This window comes from Dipodomys ordii, unplaced genomic scaffold, assembly GCF_000151885.1.
Source record: "Dipodomys ordii isolate 6190 unplaced genomic scaffold, Dord_2.0 Scaffold27, whole genome shotgun sequence".
NCBI classification, from domain to species: domain Eukaryota; kingdom Metazoa; phylum Chordata; class Mammalia; order Rodentia; family Heteromyidae; genus Dipodomys; species Dipodomys ordii.
Window position 1 is genome coordinate 345,422 of NW_012267243.1, and position 14,327 is coordinate 359,748.

At 36.7% G+C, this 14,327-nt stretch overlaps 1 protein-coding gene across 1 annotated transcript in view; it reads right to left on the minus strand.

Moving 5' to 3' along the window:
- Positions 1–1,731: 1,731 nt before the first annotated feature.
- The window catches only part of Fmn2 (formin 2), a 170,115-nt gene continuing 157,519 nt past the window's right edge, over positions 1,732–14,327 (minus strand). The window contains exons 17-18 of the mRNA XM_013015633.1: positions 4,040–4,121; positions 1,732–2,159 (exon numbers count right to left, since the gene is read on the minus strand). Of these exons, the coding sequence (XP_012871087.1) occupies positions 2,133–2,159; positions 4,040–4,121 (109 nt within the window). The 3' untranslated portion in view covers positions 1,732–2,132. The remainder of the gene's footprint in view (positions 2,160–4,039; positions 4,122–14,327) is intronic.

A 14,327-nucleotide genomic window follows, 5' to 3' on the forward strand; every position in this document is an offset into this window, starting at 1 on the left:
TCCAACCTTCTATTTGTACTTCATGATGGCTACCATAGTCTCTGGCATTAAATCCTTTATAACCACAAGCAAAAAATAGAGTAGAAACTTCTCCTGGCACAGCTCTTTTTAGCTGAAAATGGCATTCTTCCCTGGAATACAATTCATCACAGTTGTACTATTACCCATGTCTACATCAATCAATTCCAAGAAAACAAGTATAACCAAAGGCTTAAATAAACCAACTTTCTCCTCTGAAGTATGTGGGGGTTTATGGCAAAATTTAGAATCCTATAGATTAAGCAACATGGTAGCAAGAATGAATAAGGACATGGCTAGTAAGTGAACAAGGTCTGGTCTCTCAGCTTTCTCACCAGAACACTGCAAGATGTGCAGTCTGTTGCATAGGAAGTGCATAGGAAGTGCATAGGGGTTATAGGGGAGAGAGTAGGTAGAATGACATGTCAATGTGAAGTTTCTTAGTGGGCCTTGGCTCTGTTCACTGTGTCATGAAACACAGGAGCGTGAGCAGGGTTGGAAGGACAAAATAACAAGGTGGGTTTGATCCAGCACACAAGGAATTTTAAGGTATGTTGAGACATCCAATTGAGATGACCAGAAAGTCTTCTGAAGAACCAAAAAGAAATCCTAGATTGAGCATAAACATTTTCTCAGGATTGTTTTACTTAGATATGCTTATTTTCTACTTCATAACTTGATTATTCTCCTTTCCCCATCCTCCTCCCAACAAACGCTTAATAGGAGGGCTGTATTTCCAAGTATCTTTATGTAAAATGCTCACAATAGTCACAGAAATATTTTATTATTCATTTTATTTTCATATAAATTAACATCCTAAAAAATTGAAATAGAAACACTAAATACAGTATTGCACATAGCGATCTTTGTTAAATGCCCTATTACTTCATTGAAGAATGGTAATATGTACATCAGAGAGACTGAGGGGAAAGGAAGGTCAGAAAGCAACAACTGACAAAAACCACAACTGCTTTCTGGCACTTAAAATACAAACAAAAGGTGAGAGACCATATTTTACATAAATACATAGTTATGATTTAGAGCTTTTTTTCTGTTGAAGTTGCTTTCCATAGTTGGTTTTCAATAGCGATACCATTCTCCCCTTTTCTGTATAGCCATAACTCTCGACTCATATCTCAACCCAACAGCCAATATCATTAACAGCAATTAGAGAACAACTATTAATATTAGACAAAACCACCACAATGCATCATGAGCTGACTTCGAACTACTCTCAGAAAAAGTAGGAGATTTTTCCATTTTAATCCTGGAGACTCAGTAGCTTTGCTCTCATTTTGTAGCTCTAACTACCCACCACAACATAGAATGTCCAACTCTACCATGTCAAAATTCTGAGACAGACAAGCTTATTTAATAGGGTGCAGGTCTAGGTAGCTCTGATCTCTGTTCTGTTTTGCTGATGAGAATTGGTCACTGTGGCAATGTTATGAGTACTGTTTATTGAAATCCCTTCTAAACACTAGTGATACTGTATGTGTGTTTAAAGGTGAATAGTATAGGCACACCTCTGATGTAATTTACCAGGCTGCATACATGCTTCTCACAGGGCATCAAGAGACAGGTTATGGAGAACAACCCAAGAGATGGGACAGCAGTGATTATGATATATAAATGGTACTTGTCTTCTAAAATAGAAAATGACGATGTAGATGTGAAATGGGTACAAACAATTCACCAGAAATAACATTGATTCACATGTCTTAAATGCATAGATGGTGTCCTGGTTGCTCATTAAAAAAAGTGATTTTGCTGTGACAAAGAAGAGTTCCATGAAACTGAATTGTAGGTTAATGTTTAGCATGTTCAGAATTAATGCAGATACTGCCTTTCATACATGCCGTTCGGGTCTGCCAGTATAATATACCATGAGCTTTTACAAAAAGAAGTGAAAATTTCCACTGTTCTAGTGATTTTTGCATTTTAAATGAACATACAGTAAAATTCAATAATCAGTGAACTGTCTAGGAAATACAAATATTATGCAGGAAGTTAAGAAGAAAAATTATCAGAGTGATGTGATTTCCTTCCCATCCTCAAGTCAGATGAATTTTGGAGAAGTGGCTGTTGTGACTGTTTCATTTTGCTGTCAGAATTCATGTTTTCATGCTTATCTTTGCTTTCTGGAAACAAATATACAAGAGTTCTAGTTAGGAAGAACATTTTTTAAAAAGTAAGCTATTCAGAACCCTCCAAACAAGACCTTTTGGCTTGAGTTATATTTCTCAAGAAAAATTAAAAAAATGTACCAGTCCATATAAAAAATACATACACACATGCATATATACATGTAAATACAGGATGTTTTTCACCTTTTAAAATTTTCATCAAAACCAATCACCAGCCAGACACCACTGGCTCATACTTGTAACAGTAGCTACTATGAAGGCTGTGCTTTGAGAGTCCTTGTTTGAAATCAGCCAGGATAGAAAAGTTTATAAAATTCTTTTTCCTATTACTTAGCAAAAAAAAGCTGTGCTGAAAGTATGACTCAAGTGGTGGAGCACCAGTCATACCCGAAAAAAGCTAGAGAAAGTTCAAAGCTCTCTGTGTTTGAGCCCTTTGCAGCTGCCTTCCCCTCACACCAAATTAAGTTCTAACTGATGTCAAAGAATGCTAACATGTGTTTCTCACCGGGGATCCTACATACAAATACGTAAATATGAAATCTGAACCAAGCTGTCTCATTCCAAGTTCAATGAAACTTAATTCTCTTCTATTCTGATTGCAGCTTGAATGATGTTAGCCAATGAATAGTTATTCCTCCTTATTTAGTACTTCAATCAGAAAAAAGTACAAAAATAATTGGTCATTAGATAAATCTGAAAATCTGAGAGGAAAATACCATTTATTTTAATGTCTTGGCAATACTGAGCCTTGAACTCAGCACCTCATAGCCCATGCAGTGAATACTCTATTGCTTAAGCCATGGGCCAGCCTTGTGTGGCCTTAGCTGTTTTTCAGAGAGGGTATTGCTTTTTCTCCCTTAGGTTTGGCCTTGGACTCTGATCCACCAATTTTGGCCTCACACAAGGTTACAATCATTGGCACATACTATCACATCAAGCTTTTTCTTTTATTGAGATGGGATCCTTCTAAATTTTTGTTCATACTTGTTTTGAGTAACAATCCTTCTGATCTCTGCCACCTGAGTAATTGGGATTACAGGCATGAGCCACTGCAGATAAGTGGAAAATAGTTCTTAACTGAAGTTGTCCTCACTTTTTCTAACTAAGACTATTTGACCATATCTCAATTTTCTTAATCTTAAAATCTTAAATCTTTTCCATTCGGACAGTTAACACTTAACCCAATTCAGCAGGCTCCTCTTGGATGTCTAGCTTAACTTTCACTTAGAACTATACCATTTACTTACAATGGTATCAAGTCATGATTACTTCAAAACATTCTACAAAACCTCACCAGTATCACAAGAGGGAAAATGTCAAGCCCTTCCCTCCCAGGGTCTGCAGTGCGGTATTCTATTTTAAATGAGTGAGAGCAAGGAAGAAACTTGGGTCTGCCTATTCAAGTTAATCTATAGACCGACAGCTTCAGACAGCAGCGTGTCAGAGCCACTGGGTTATAGATGGCATTTGGGCACAGTAGGCCAAGCACAACCCTGGGTATGTGGCTATTCCCAACCTGTTTAAGATTCCACTGCAGGGAATCTCACATCATAGTCACTCTAGGTTCAAATTCAGCCTTGGGCCAAGACCTGTGAGTTATGAAAAAAGGGGAAGGTGGCTTCTGGCTCTCAGCGTACAAAGTACATAAGACCCTATGCTTAGATTCATCTGAATATTTACGTTTCAAAGACCAAACAATTTCATCCTAACCTCTGGAGCCCAGTAAGAGGCTGAACAGAATGGTTCTTGAAATTGGAAGCTCAATTTATGTGTATATATATATATATATATATATTCTTACATACATATGTTTATACAATATAATTTGTATATAATAGTTAAGTAGGATTAAGTGATTAAAATTAAATACTCACAATTCCAGAGTCATGCCTTGGTTTTATTTTATAAAGTGATTTTCCTTTTTTCTGTCTACACACCTCTTCAGCCTCTTTTACTCTGAGGAGGGAGAAGATAACTCAGTTAAACAAATACCTACACAGATGATCATAACTGGCAGCAAGTCTCAACTCAATGAAGCTTTGAATTGTTGGAGAAGAAGAATAGTATCTGATACTTGACGTCCAAACATACACTGTTAAAGATATAAAGGCATATTCACATTCAGGCTTTCAACATCTGTACAAGGGAGAGTATTCTGAGATTGTCTCTACTACCTGATTGATAGTAGCACCACTACATAAATTAGAATCAATAAAAGAATCACAGCAGCATATGAACAATCAGTTGCATGCTTACTTGAAATTCATTTTCCATAGCTTCTCTACCTATGAATAAAAGATCTTTACAACAACGAGGGGGTAGTCTTTAAACATTAAATATGATTAAGCAAAGGAAGTTTTTATCATTTATTTGATAACATAAATGAAGTAAGACAATCCCACAAAGAGAAGTAGTACATGTCTTCTCTTGTCTGTGGAAACCAAGGGAACTAAAATGAAACAAAGCTCATAAGTTTATAAAAGGAAGAGGGAGGCAGAAAGGGAGGAGAGAAAGGTACCATAGAGTAGTATCGCCTCAAATGGTAGTAGGAGGAAGAAGGAAAGGAAAAGAAGGATTAGTGGAGATGAAAAGCAGCCATAGAGGGGTGAATAAGATCAAAGCCTAGTATATGAAACATGTGGAAATGACACCATGACTTAATACATGCCAACCAAATTTTTTAATTGAGAAAGATGCAGCAATGACTTTTCCACAACTTCTCAAGCTTTCATTTAGTACATACACTGTAAGGAAAATAACATTGTTATTTGACACTAGTAATATCGTAATACCTTTAAACCTCAATCGATGCAAATAATGAAAGCCTCATCATGTATAAAAGCATAACTCTTTTTCTATGCATAGTAACATGGGTAATGCATTAAAGAAAAAATATAATTTCACTTACAAAGTCTTTTTAAATTAAAAAAAGACTATAAAAAGTTATAATTATCTTTTTAATAAAAAGAGTAAGACATATATTAGCTGAGAATCTTAAAAAGATCATTAAGAGGAAGAATCATTCCTTCTTGTGTGCCTTCCTGCCTGCCTGGTGCTTGGACTCAGGGCTCAAACTCTACTTGGCTTTTTCATTCAAGGCTGGCTCTCTACCACTTGTGCCACACCTCCACTTTTGGCTTTTGGATTGTTTATTGAAGCTAGGCATCTCACAGATTTTTTTTGCCCAGGGTGGCTTTGAGCTCAGATCTCATCCTCTTGAGTAGCTAGGGTTGCAGACAGGAGCCATCAACACCAGTTTTATTTTATTTTCTTGTGATTTTTTTTTTTTGCTTTAAAACATTAGAACATTAAACAAGCTGTGGCTTTATCTTAAGAAAGTATATTTAAAACAGATCTTGTAGTTTCATTTCTTGAAATAGATTCGTTATGAATCTATTTCTTTCTTAAGCGCTATGGCAAACGATCTGATGACAGCATTTATCTCCTGTACAACTGACTGGATCCTTTTCATTAACAGGGAAACAGATTCTAGGTTAGCACCTCTATATTGATGTCACAGTGAACCAGAAAGCAGGACAAAGGAAAATAATTCCTTTTAGAGGTAAAAATTCCTGCTGGGTTGACATTGTTAATAATTCCAGAAAAGGATGATACTCCATTGTTACCACTTTCTACTTAAGCTATAAATTGCCTTTAATCCTTCCCCTAAACTTTGCAAGACAAAAGCATTTTCTTTATAACAAACTGAGGAAGACTGTTCATCTTCCTGTGAAGTATCTGCCAATAAATTTAATCTGAAGTGTTTGGAGAGGGAATTAAAGAAACTTCAGCATTTAGCAAATGTCAGAAAGATCCCCTCTTAAATTTATTTGGAGATCTTTATAGTATTTTGTGGTTTAAAAACAAAACGAAATTGTTCTTCACAACTATTTAATTCTCCCCTAATGTCCCAACCTTCTCTCTACCCTATTTATTTTATTGTTAAAACACATCTTTGGAAGGATCACAGAAAGCTGATTCTAATACAAATGTAATTAATTTTACATAAAAGCAAATCCAATCACTCCTTAGGGCACAAAAGCTGCAATGGAGGAGATAGTGTGTCAAGGATCCTCACAGGACCTAGTTGCTCACCCACTCATTTGACAGTGATCTCCAAAGCTGTGACTCCAGCCCCGGCTCTGGCTGCAGATCTTGTTAATAACTTTGTAAGAATAATTAATATCTCAACCTCTGATAAGCAAGTAAATAACAATGGCATGTTTAGGACAATCACCTAAGTTTAAATAAACTACAGCTGAATTCCAAAGCAGGTTATTTTTAGATTGGTGGGTAGGAGTTATGAAGATATCTTTCTGGAGTCTATTGATGGTTGAGTCTTGTTTCAAGAGAAATCCCAATTGTGCATACTACAAAAGGAAAAATGGATGGAGGGTGAGGGAAAAGAAAGAGCATGTATGCAATAGTTGATCAAGAGTCAAAGGACCCCTTCCGACCCTTGAGAACTGTGACTAATTCCCTTCTACTGCCATTAGATCCCACTGTATTGGAGTTTAATTGCAAAATGGCTTTCTGGGTTATGCCTCAGTTTCCTACGTCTGACTAGGATGTCAGTTATCTCGTACTAAGCACCTATAGACATGGAGACATAAGGTACTTGTGAGAACTGGCAAATGGAGCAGCAGAATGAATAAGTTGCTCTCTTACAGTTCAGGAGTGAACGATTCATAAAGAACTTGTTTAATGAAGCTCTCTAGGCCAATTCTTACCTATTCTGACTTCAACCACCCAGGTTATACTTAGAAACAGCAATCGGGAGAATCAGATAAGGTAGGGATAGGGAGGATGCTGTGAGCACCACCTTGAGAAAAAGCACCTAGTAACTGAGATATTAACACTCTCAGAATTCCATATGCACAACTGAATGACTTTCCTGAATAAGGCTCCCTATTTAGCAGTTGGCAAAGCTAGACCACAAAACCTTGATTACTTCAGCCCTCAGTGAAGACTACTACTTCTGAGCTTTCTTAGCAAATGTTACTTTGTTTCCAAGTACTCATGAGATTTCAACACAACTCTGAGAAGAAAAATTTTTTTCCCATAATTGAACAAAGGAAAAAAAAAGAATGTGCCCATGTTCAGGTTATACAACAAGATACAGTTGACAAGAAATAAGGAAAATGATGAGAAGATGGTATGAAGCTGTTGATCTCAGCGTCTTCCCACTTGGGCTAGTAAGCAGATACCACCAGCTGCCCTACAGAGGGATAATGACTGAAGGCTATGAGCTTTCCATCCATCCCATGGTCATTTTATGAATTTGTACCAAAGACAAGTGAAGTAGCATGGTGTGAACAACCTCTCAAACTAGAAATCAAAACAGCCATATCAAAACATGCCTTTTGAGGAAGAAGGAAATAATAAAGAACAGGACTAGGTTTACAAAGAGAAAAGGTGTCATTGTGGACAGAGAGAGCATTGGGAAGGGTGCCTGTTAGTGGGCTGAAGCAATCAGTCTACAGCCTGCCAACTTTTGTCTCACTTGAGTCTAACTTCCAGTATAGAGGAATCCATGAATGCTGTGCAGGGACAGAGAATAGTTCATAAAGATACTTCTTTTTTATTTCAGTGTGGTTATATTACCATAAAGGGGACTTCCAGGGTATTTGTTAACCAAGGTTTCACACTCCCAATAAGCTAAAATGGAAACCAATCATTAAGGGTGACATCTGTGTAGGTCATTAGCATACATGTGACTTCTAATCATAGGATAATAAAAGTAAACAACACTCAAATAACTTTTAGTGACTGGTAAAAGCTAAACTACAACATAGGAAACAGACTAAAAAACAGGAAACAGAGCCTTATATTTTAAAAGGAAGAAACTGATACCAAATGGCAGTTAACAGCCATTAATTTTTTGTTATTATTTTTCTGTAGTATTCTTGATTGTCTTCAGAATGGATAAAACTTTGCCTATTAAATCAAAGGTCTACATTTATTCCTTCAATAGAAGACTAACTGAAATGAGGCCTTCTTTGTAAGAGGGTAAAGTAATCTTTGTCCAAAAATAAACTGTAGCTTTGAGAAAGCTCATTTAAAAAATTACAATGAGTAAATGAGTGAATCCCAGATAATGAAAACTTTTTTCCCTTCAAATACCAGTCTTTACAAACAACCAATTTTGAGACAAAATAGTATCTTCATGAACAGCCTGATATAAACTTATACTTCTTAACTTGTGTTCACTGTTATAAATGTGCTACAAACGATGTTCACCCTTGTCAAATTCCTGAGATATTTAAGGTGCCCACACTGGACTCTGGACTTTGCTCCCTCTGTGTGGACTTTGGACAGTTTTTATTTTGTTCTCAGCTGGCAGCCCAGCCCCTTCTCCTTATAGCCAGCACACTTGGCTTAAGATGACCCTTCATCTTCCTGTAATAATTTCAGTTTTCTCTCAAAGAGAGAACCAGATCCCTAAGCTGACTTAAATGGTGCTCCCAAGTAGCACATTACAACGCTTGTTTAGTTCTAGCAAGATGACTGGCATTTCTGGACGAGTAAGTAGTAATTTGAACTGTCACAGGTTTTTTGTTTTTGTTTTTTTTTTGGTTGTTTTTTTGTTTTGTTTTGCTTGCTATTTTTGCCAAATCACACATACTTTAGTGTGGCAGAGCTGTTTTGGGGAGTCTTGAGGGAGACTTACTGGTAATAGCACATTAAAAGTGTAAAGATTGAAGAACTCAATCTTGTAACCTAATTAGATTTCACCATTTGACCTGCTTATTCAGCAACTTGGCCATAAATACAAAGGAACACCTGAAGGTTTTTATTCTTTTGATAAGGAATGTGATACTACTGATTGAAATGTTAGGGTACCCAACTTGTCAAAACATGCTCAGCTTAAAAACAGTGCTGAAAACAATGAGAATAGGAAACTTCATCATCCCAGTAAACAATTAGATAGATTATTCAGGCAAAAAGTCAAAACAGAAACATCCAATCTAGGGTATTTTTGTTTGTTTGTTTTTGTTTTGTCAGTTATGGGGCTTGAACTCTGGGACTAGGTGCTGTCCATGTCAAGGCAAACACTCTACCACTTTAGCCACAGCACCACTTCCAGTTTTCTGGTGGTTAATTGAAGATAAGCGTCTCGTGGCCCTTTCTGCCCAAGCTGCCTTTGAACTGTGATCTTCAGATCTCAGCCTCCTGAGTAGCTAGAATTACATGTGAGCCACCAGTGCTTGACTAGAAACCTCTAATTTAAGTGATATTATAAAACTATAGGACCTAACAATATCCACAGAATATTTTATTAATCAGCTTCACTATGCACATTTCTCTTAGCAGCAAAACTTTGGAACTTTCTCCATAAAAGATCCTATCCTGGACATAGAATACACCTCAGCAAGTACAAGAAAAGTGAAATAATTCCCTGTACCTTACCTGACCATAATAGAATAAACCTGAAAGTTAACAGCAAAAGCAAGTACAGACAATTAAGGAGGCTGAAATGATGAGAAGGCCATGGAAGAAATGAGAGAGAAAAAAAATCAGTGAATTCAATGAAAAACAATATTCTAGAACCACTTGGACACAGCAAAGATAATTCTAAGACAACCATTCAGAGCTATGACCACACATATCATCAAATCAAAAAGATCTTGAGTTAGTACCCTAATAATGCAGATCAATCTTCTTGAAAAACAAGAATAAGCCAAAACCAGCAGAGGAAATGGAATAATTAAACATTAGGGAAGAAATGAATGAATCAGAGACTACAAAAAACTATATGAAACATTAATGAATCAAAAAGTTGATTCTTTCAAAAGATAGTTGATAAACAGAAAGAAGTTGATAAACAGAAAGAAGAAAGGAAATGAGTCAATAAACAAAATGACATGAAAATGGGGATCACATGATAAACACAAGCAAAATCCAAGGTTGTGAAAAACATACTTCAAAACTCTTCAAAATAGATAAGCTAATAGGAATGACTGCATTTCCAGACAACCTTACTTTCCAAAATTAATCCATGAGAACACTAAACTATCTAAATCGGTATATAACAGTAATACAAAAACTTCCCAACAAAAAATAATTCCAGGGACCGGGAAGGTGGCTCAGTGGTAAGAGTGCTTGCCTCGCATGAATGAGGCCGTGGGTTCAATTCCTCAGCACCACATAAGCAAAAAGAAAAGCTGGAAGTGGCGCTGTGGCTCAAGTGGTAGGGTGTTAGCCTTGAGCTGAAGAGCTGAGGGACAGTGCCCAGGCCCAGAGTTCAGGCCCCATGACCACCAAAAAATAATAATAATAATTCCAGCAACCGATGGATTCACAGCTAAATTCTACAAGACTTTTAAAGTAGAACTCTTAATTTATTCCATGAAATAGAAAGGCACAGAACATTAGTGAAGTTAGCATTATACACATTTCAAAAGCGGATTATGACACACCAAAAAAGAAAAAGACAACTATAGAACAATCCACCCATCCCTTTGATGAACATGGATACAAAAATGTGCATTCCCCCTTGTGTAAAGGCAGAAGTAGCAACTCTCAAAATGACCCTTGCTGTAAGCCAATTCTACAAACAGGTCTCTCTTTAGTTCAGCATGATGTTTAAATCATTCAAGAGAAGATTCAGTGGGGAGACACACCAGTCTTTCTCAAGAGGGAGATCAATGAACTGTGGAGACATGTTGGCTAGGAATCTATTCTTTCATCAAGAGCCAGTATGTGACACTCTAGGCTAGCTTAACTGCTGGTCTTCTAAAGGAAGGGAGAGTCCCCTGTAATCAGTTGGAGGTGGAACATGACCAGGGCCAAGTGGGAGAGGATGGAGACAGGGCTGATGGATTATTTAGAGAATGTTTAACATGAGCAACAAGATACAATGACAGATGAGGTTGGTTAAATAAACTCTGCAAACAAGGAGAGGCATTTAAGATGTCAGGGATCACACATGTCTTTTTACAGATTTTGTTCAGAAAACAAAGGCAAAGTAAATAATAACAGGATGAAGTGAAATAAAATAAAATGAGGATATTATAAGTGAAAAAAGTAATATATCTCTATATAAATGTTAAATGTAAAATCAGATACGCCAAGCTGCCAAAAACTAAACATCATCTTAGGAATTATATTATATATTGGCTTCCTATTAGTACTCCTGTGGTACTGAGTAAATAAACTAGGGATGTAAGTTTGGTAGATTAATGCTCTAACACATAAAAGTATGTTTCCAATCCTTCAGCTATTTATGTATATATGTATTTATTTACTTATTTATTTGAAATAGCCCTGCTAATTCTGCCTCAGCTGATCTCTAAGCTGGAATTATGTTACTTCTTTCTCTTGTGTAGCTGTTATTATAGGTGTGTTCTACCACAACTGATTCCTTAGTACTATTAAAATATAAAATGAGGCTGGGTGTAAAGTTATATGTTGTGAATCTCAGCATTCAGGAAGTGTTTTCCAGCCTGGACTACATAGCCAAGATAAGGTTCCAAAACAATCAAGGGGAAAAAAGCAAACCCATACCTCTTACAATACTTCATTTTCAATTGAAAAACATTCTAGGAAATGGGACAAATGAAACAGACAAAATTGAAAACTTTCAGTTAAATGATGAGTAAGTCTGCAGACTAAGTACAGCATGGTGGCTCTACTTAAGAATCTGTATTTTATTGGGCAGTTGTTTCTTTGAGGATTTGTTGTTGGGGGATTTAATTTTTTGAGTTCCAAGTATATTTTAGATATGAGACCCTTGTCTGTTGTATAGCTAGTGAAGATCTTCTCCCAATCTGTAGGCTTTCTATTGATCTTGCTAGCTATGTCCTTTGCCATGCAGAAGCTCTGAAACTTCATGCAATCCCATTTGTCCAACCTTTCTTTGATTTGCTGTGTGTTTCTGGGTCTCTATTAAGAAAATTTCGGGCTGCGCCAAGGAGACCTAGGGTTTCTCCTATTCCATCCTGTAATGTTTTCAGAGTGTCTGCTTTGACTCCGAGGTCTTTGATCCATTTGGAGTTGATTCTGGTGCAGGGTGATATATTAGGATCTAGCTTTAGTTTTCTACAAGTAGTTAACCAATTTTGCCAGCACCATTTACTGAAGAGGCTAAAGACTTAAAGAGAAACTTCCCTGAGGAAGAAAGAAGGATAACCAATAGACACATGAAGAAATGCTCAACCTCCCTAGCCATAAAAGAAATGCAAATCAAAACAACACTGAGATACCACCTCACCCAGTTAGAATGGCTATAATCAAGAACTCTAATAACAACAGATGCTGGAGGGGATGTGGAAAGAAGGGAACCTTACTGCATTGTTGGTGGGAGTGTAAACTTGTTCAACCACTTTGGAAAGCAGTATGGAGGTTCCTCAAAATACTCCATATAGAGCTCCCTTTGACCCAGCAATCCCACTTTTGGGCATTTACCCAAATGTTTACAAACAAGACCACACTAAAGCTACCAGCACAACTATGTTTATTGCAGCATTATTTACCATAGCTAAGATATGGAACCAACCCAGATGCCCCTCAGTAGATGAATGGATCAAGAAAATGTAGTATATATACACAATGGAATTCTATGCCTCCATCAGAAAGAATGACATTGCCCCATTTGTTAGGAAATGGAAAGACTTGGAAAAAATTATATTAAGTGAAGTAAGCCAAACCCAAAGAAACATAGGTCTCATAGTTTCCCTTATTTGCAATATCTAGTATATGTATGAGTCAAGCAGAAAAGGTCAGATGAGGTGAAGTTAGGAAAATGAACCCTAAGGTATGTATTTAAATGTTTTTTTCTTTCATGCATTTGTTTCTAACGCATTTATAAGATTATTTCTCTGTTGCTTTGTATGTCCCTCCCCCACAGTATAACCCCTGTATTTGATGTCGGTATAATTTGTGGAGGGGAAGGGGAAAAACAAGTCGTTTAAATAAGGATACAAGTGGACCCGTTGCAACAATGAGAAGTACAAGTTGTTAAGTCGAAAATGAACTTTACAACTTTGGTGGGGGGTAGGATTGGGTGGAGGGGAGGGAGGATGGGAAGGGAGGGGAAGGGGAAACAAAGGAGGAGGCTACAATGCTTGATAAGAAATGTACTCACTATCTTACCCATGTAACTGTAACCCCTCTGTACAGTATTTTCACAATAAAAAAAAAGAAAAAAAAAGGTGAAACTCTTCTAGTTTCCATCTCTGTAAAAAAAAAAAAAGAATGTGTATTTTAGCTAAGCTCAGTGGCCCAAGCCTGGCATGCAGGCTACTTGGAAGAAAGAGATAAAAGGATTGAGTTTCAAGGTAAAAAGAAGTCTGGGGAAGGGTTTCTCAACCAAAGGCTATGCATAGTGGCAGAATCCTGCCTTCCTGAGTGACTTGCTTGAGAACTGTAGCCCAGGCCCAGCCAAACATAAAGCCTCAAAAGAAACCCACAGACAAAGGAGCTGAAGGTGTGACACAAGTGGTACAGCAACTTCCTAAGCAAGCGAGAGGCACCTAGTACAGTCCTCAGTGTTGACAAAAACAAGCCAACATATATACTTGTTTGACATTTGCTGAAATTATATACCACAAGAAGGAAAAAAAAGACAACAAGATAAGATATGTTAATTAGTTTAACTGTGCCCATCTTTATTTTCTTTAATTGTGGCAATCTTTTCACAATGTATGTGTATTTGAAAACATTAAGTTTAATACCATAAACATAAATATATATATATATATATATATAATATGCAATTTTACTTGTAATTATACCAAAAAGCTCAAGGCATGGGAAATATTATATATAATTTAAAGTGTGGTGGTTTCTAGTTAGTTAACTTTAAAGGACATTTTAAACAACAGCTCCTAAATAAACCAAAGGACACAAGATATGATTCTAATTTGTTATGAGGTAGTTCAATTAATGGATGTTTGACTTGACTGGAAATACCAACATCTAAGATTCAGTGTATTTATAGCCAGTTCTTCAGCATCAGCATGATGAATAATATTAAAGACTTTTCTCTAAAACTTTTTTCCTAAAAATGTCTTTTTTCTATGAAGCCAGATTTCTTCCATGCCCCAGCAGCTTCCTGGGGTGCCAATTTCTGAGCAGGACACATTAAAGCACAAGAAGCAAGCAAAACCCAGAGGTATTGACTCTATTAATAACTAGGAATTCAGAAGGGAAAGGGAAAGG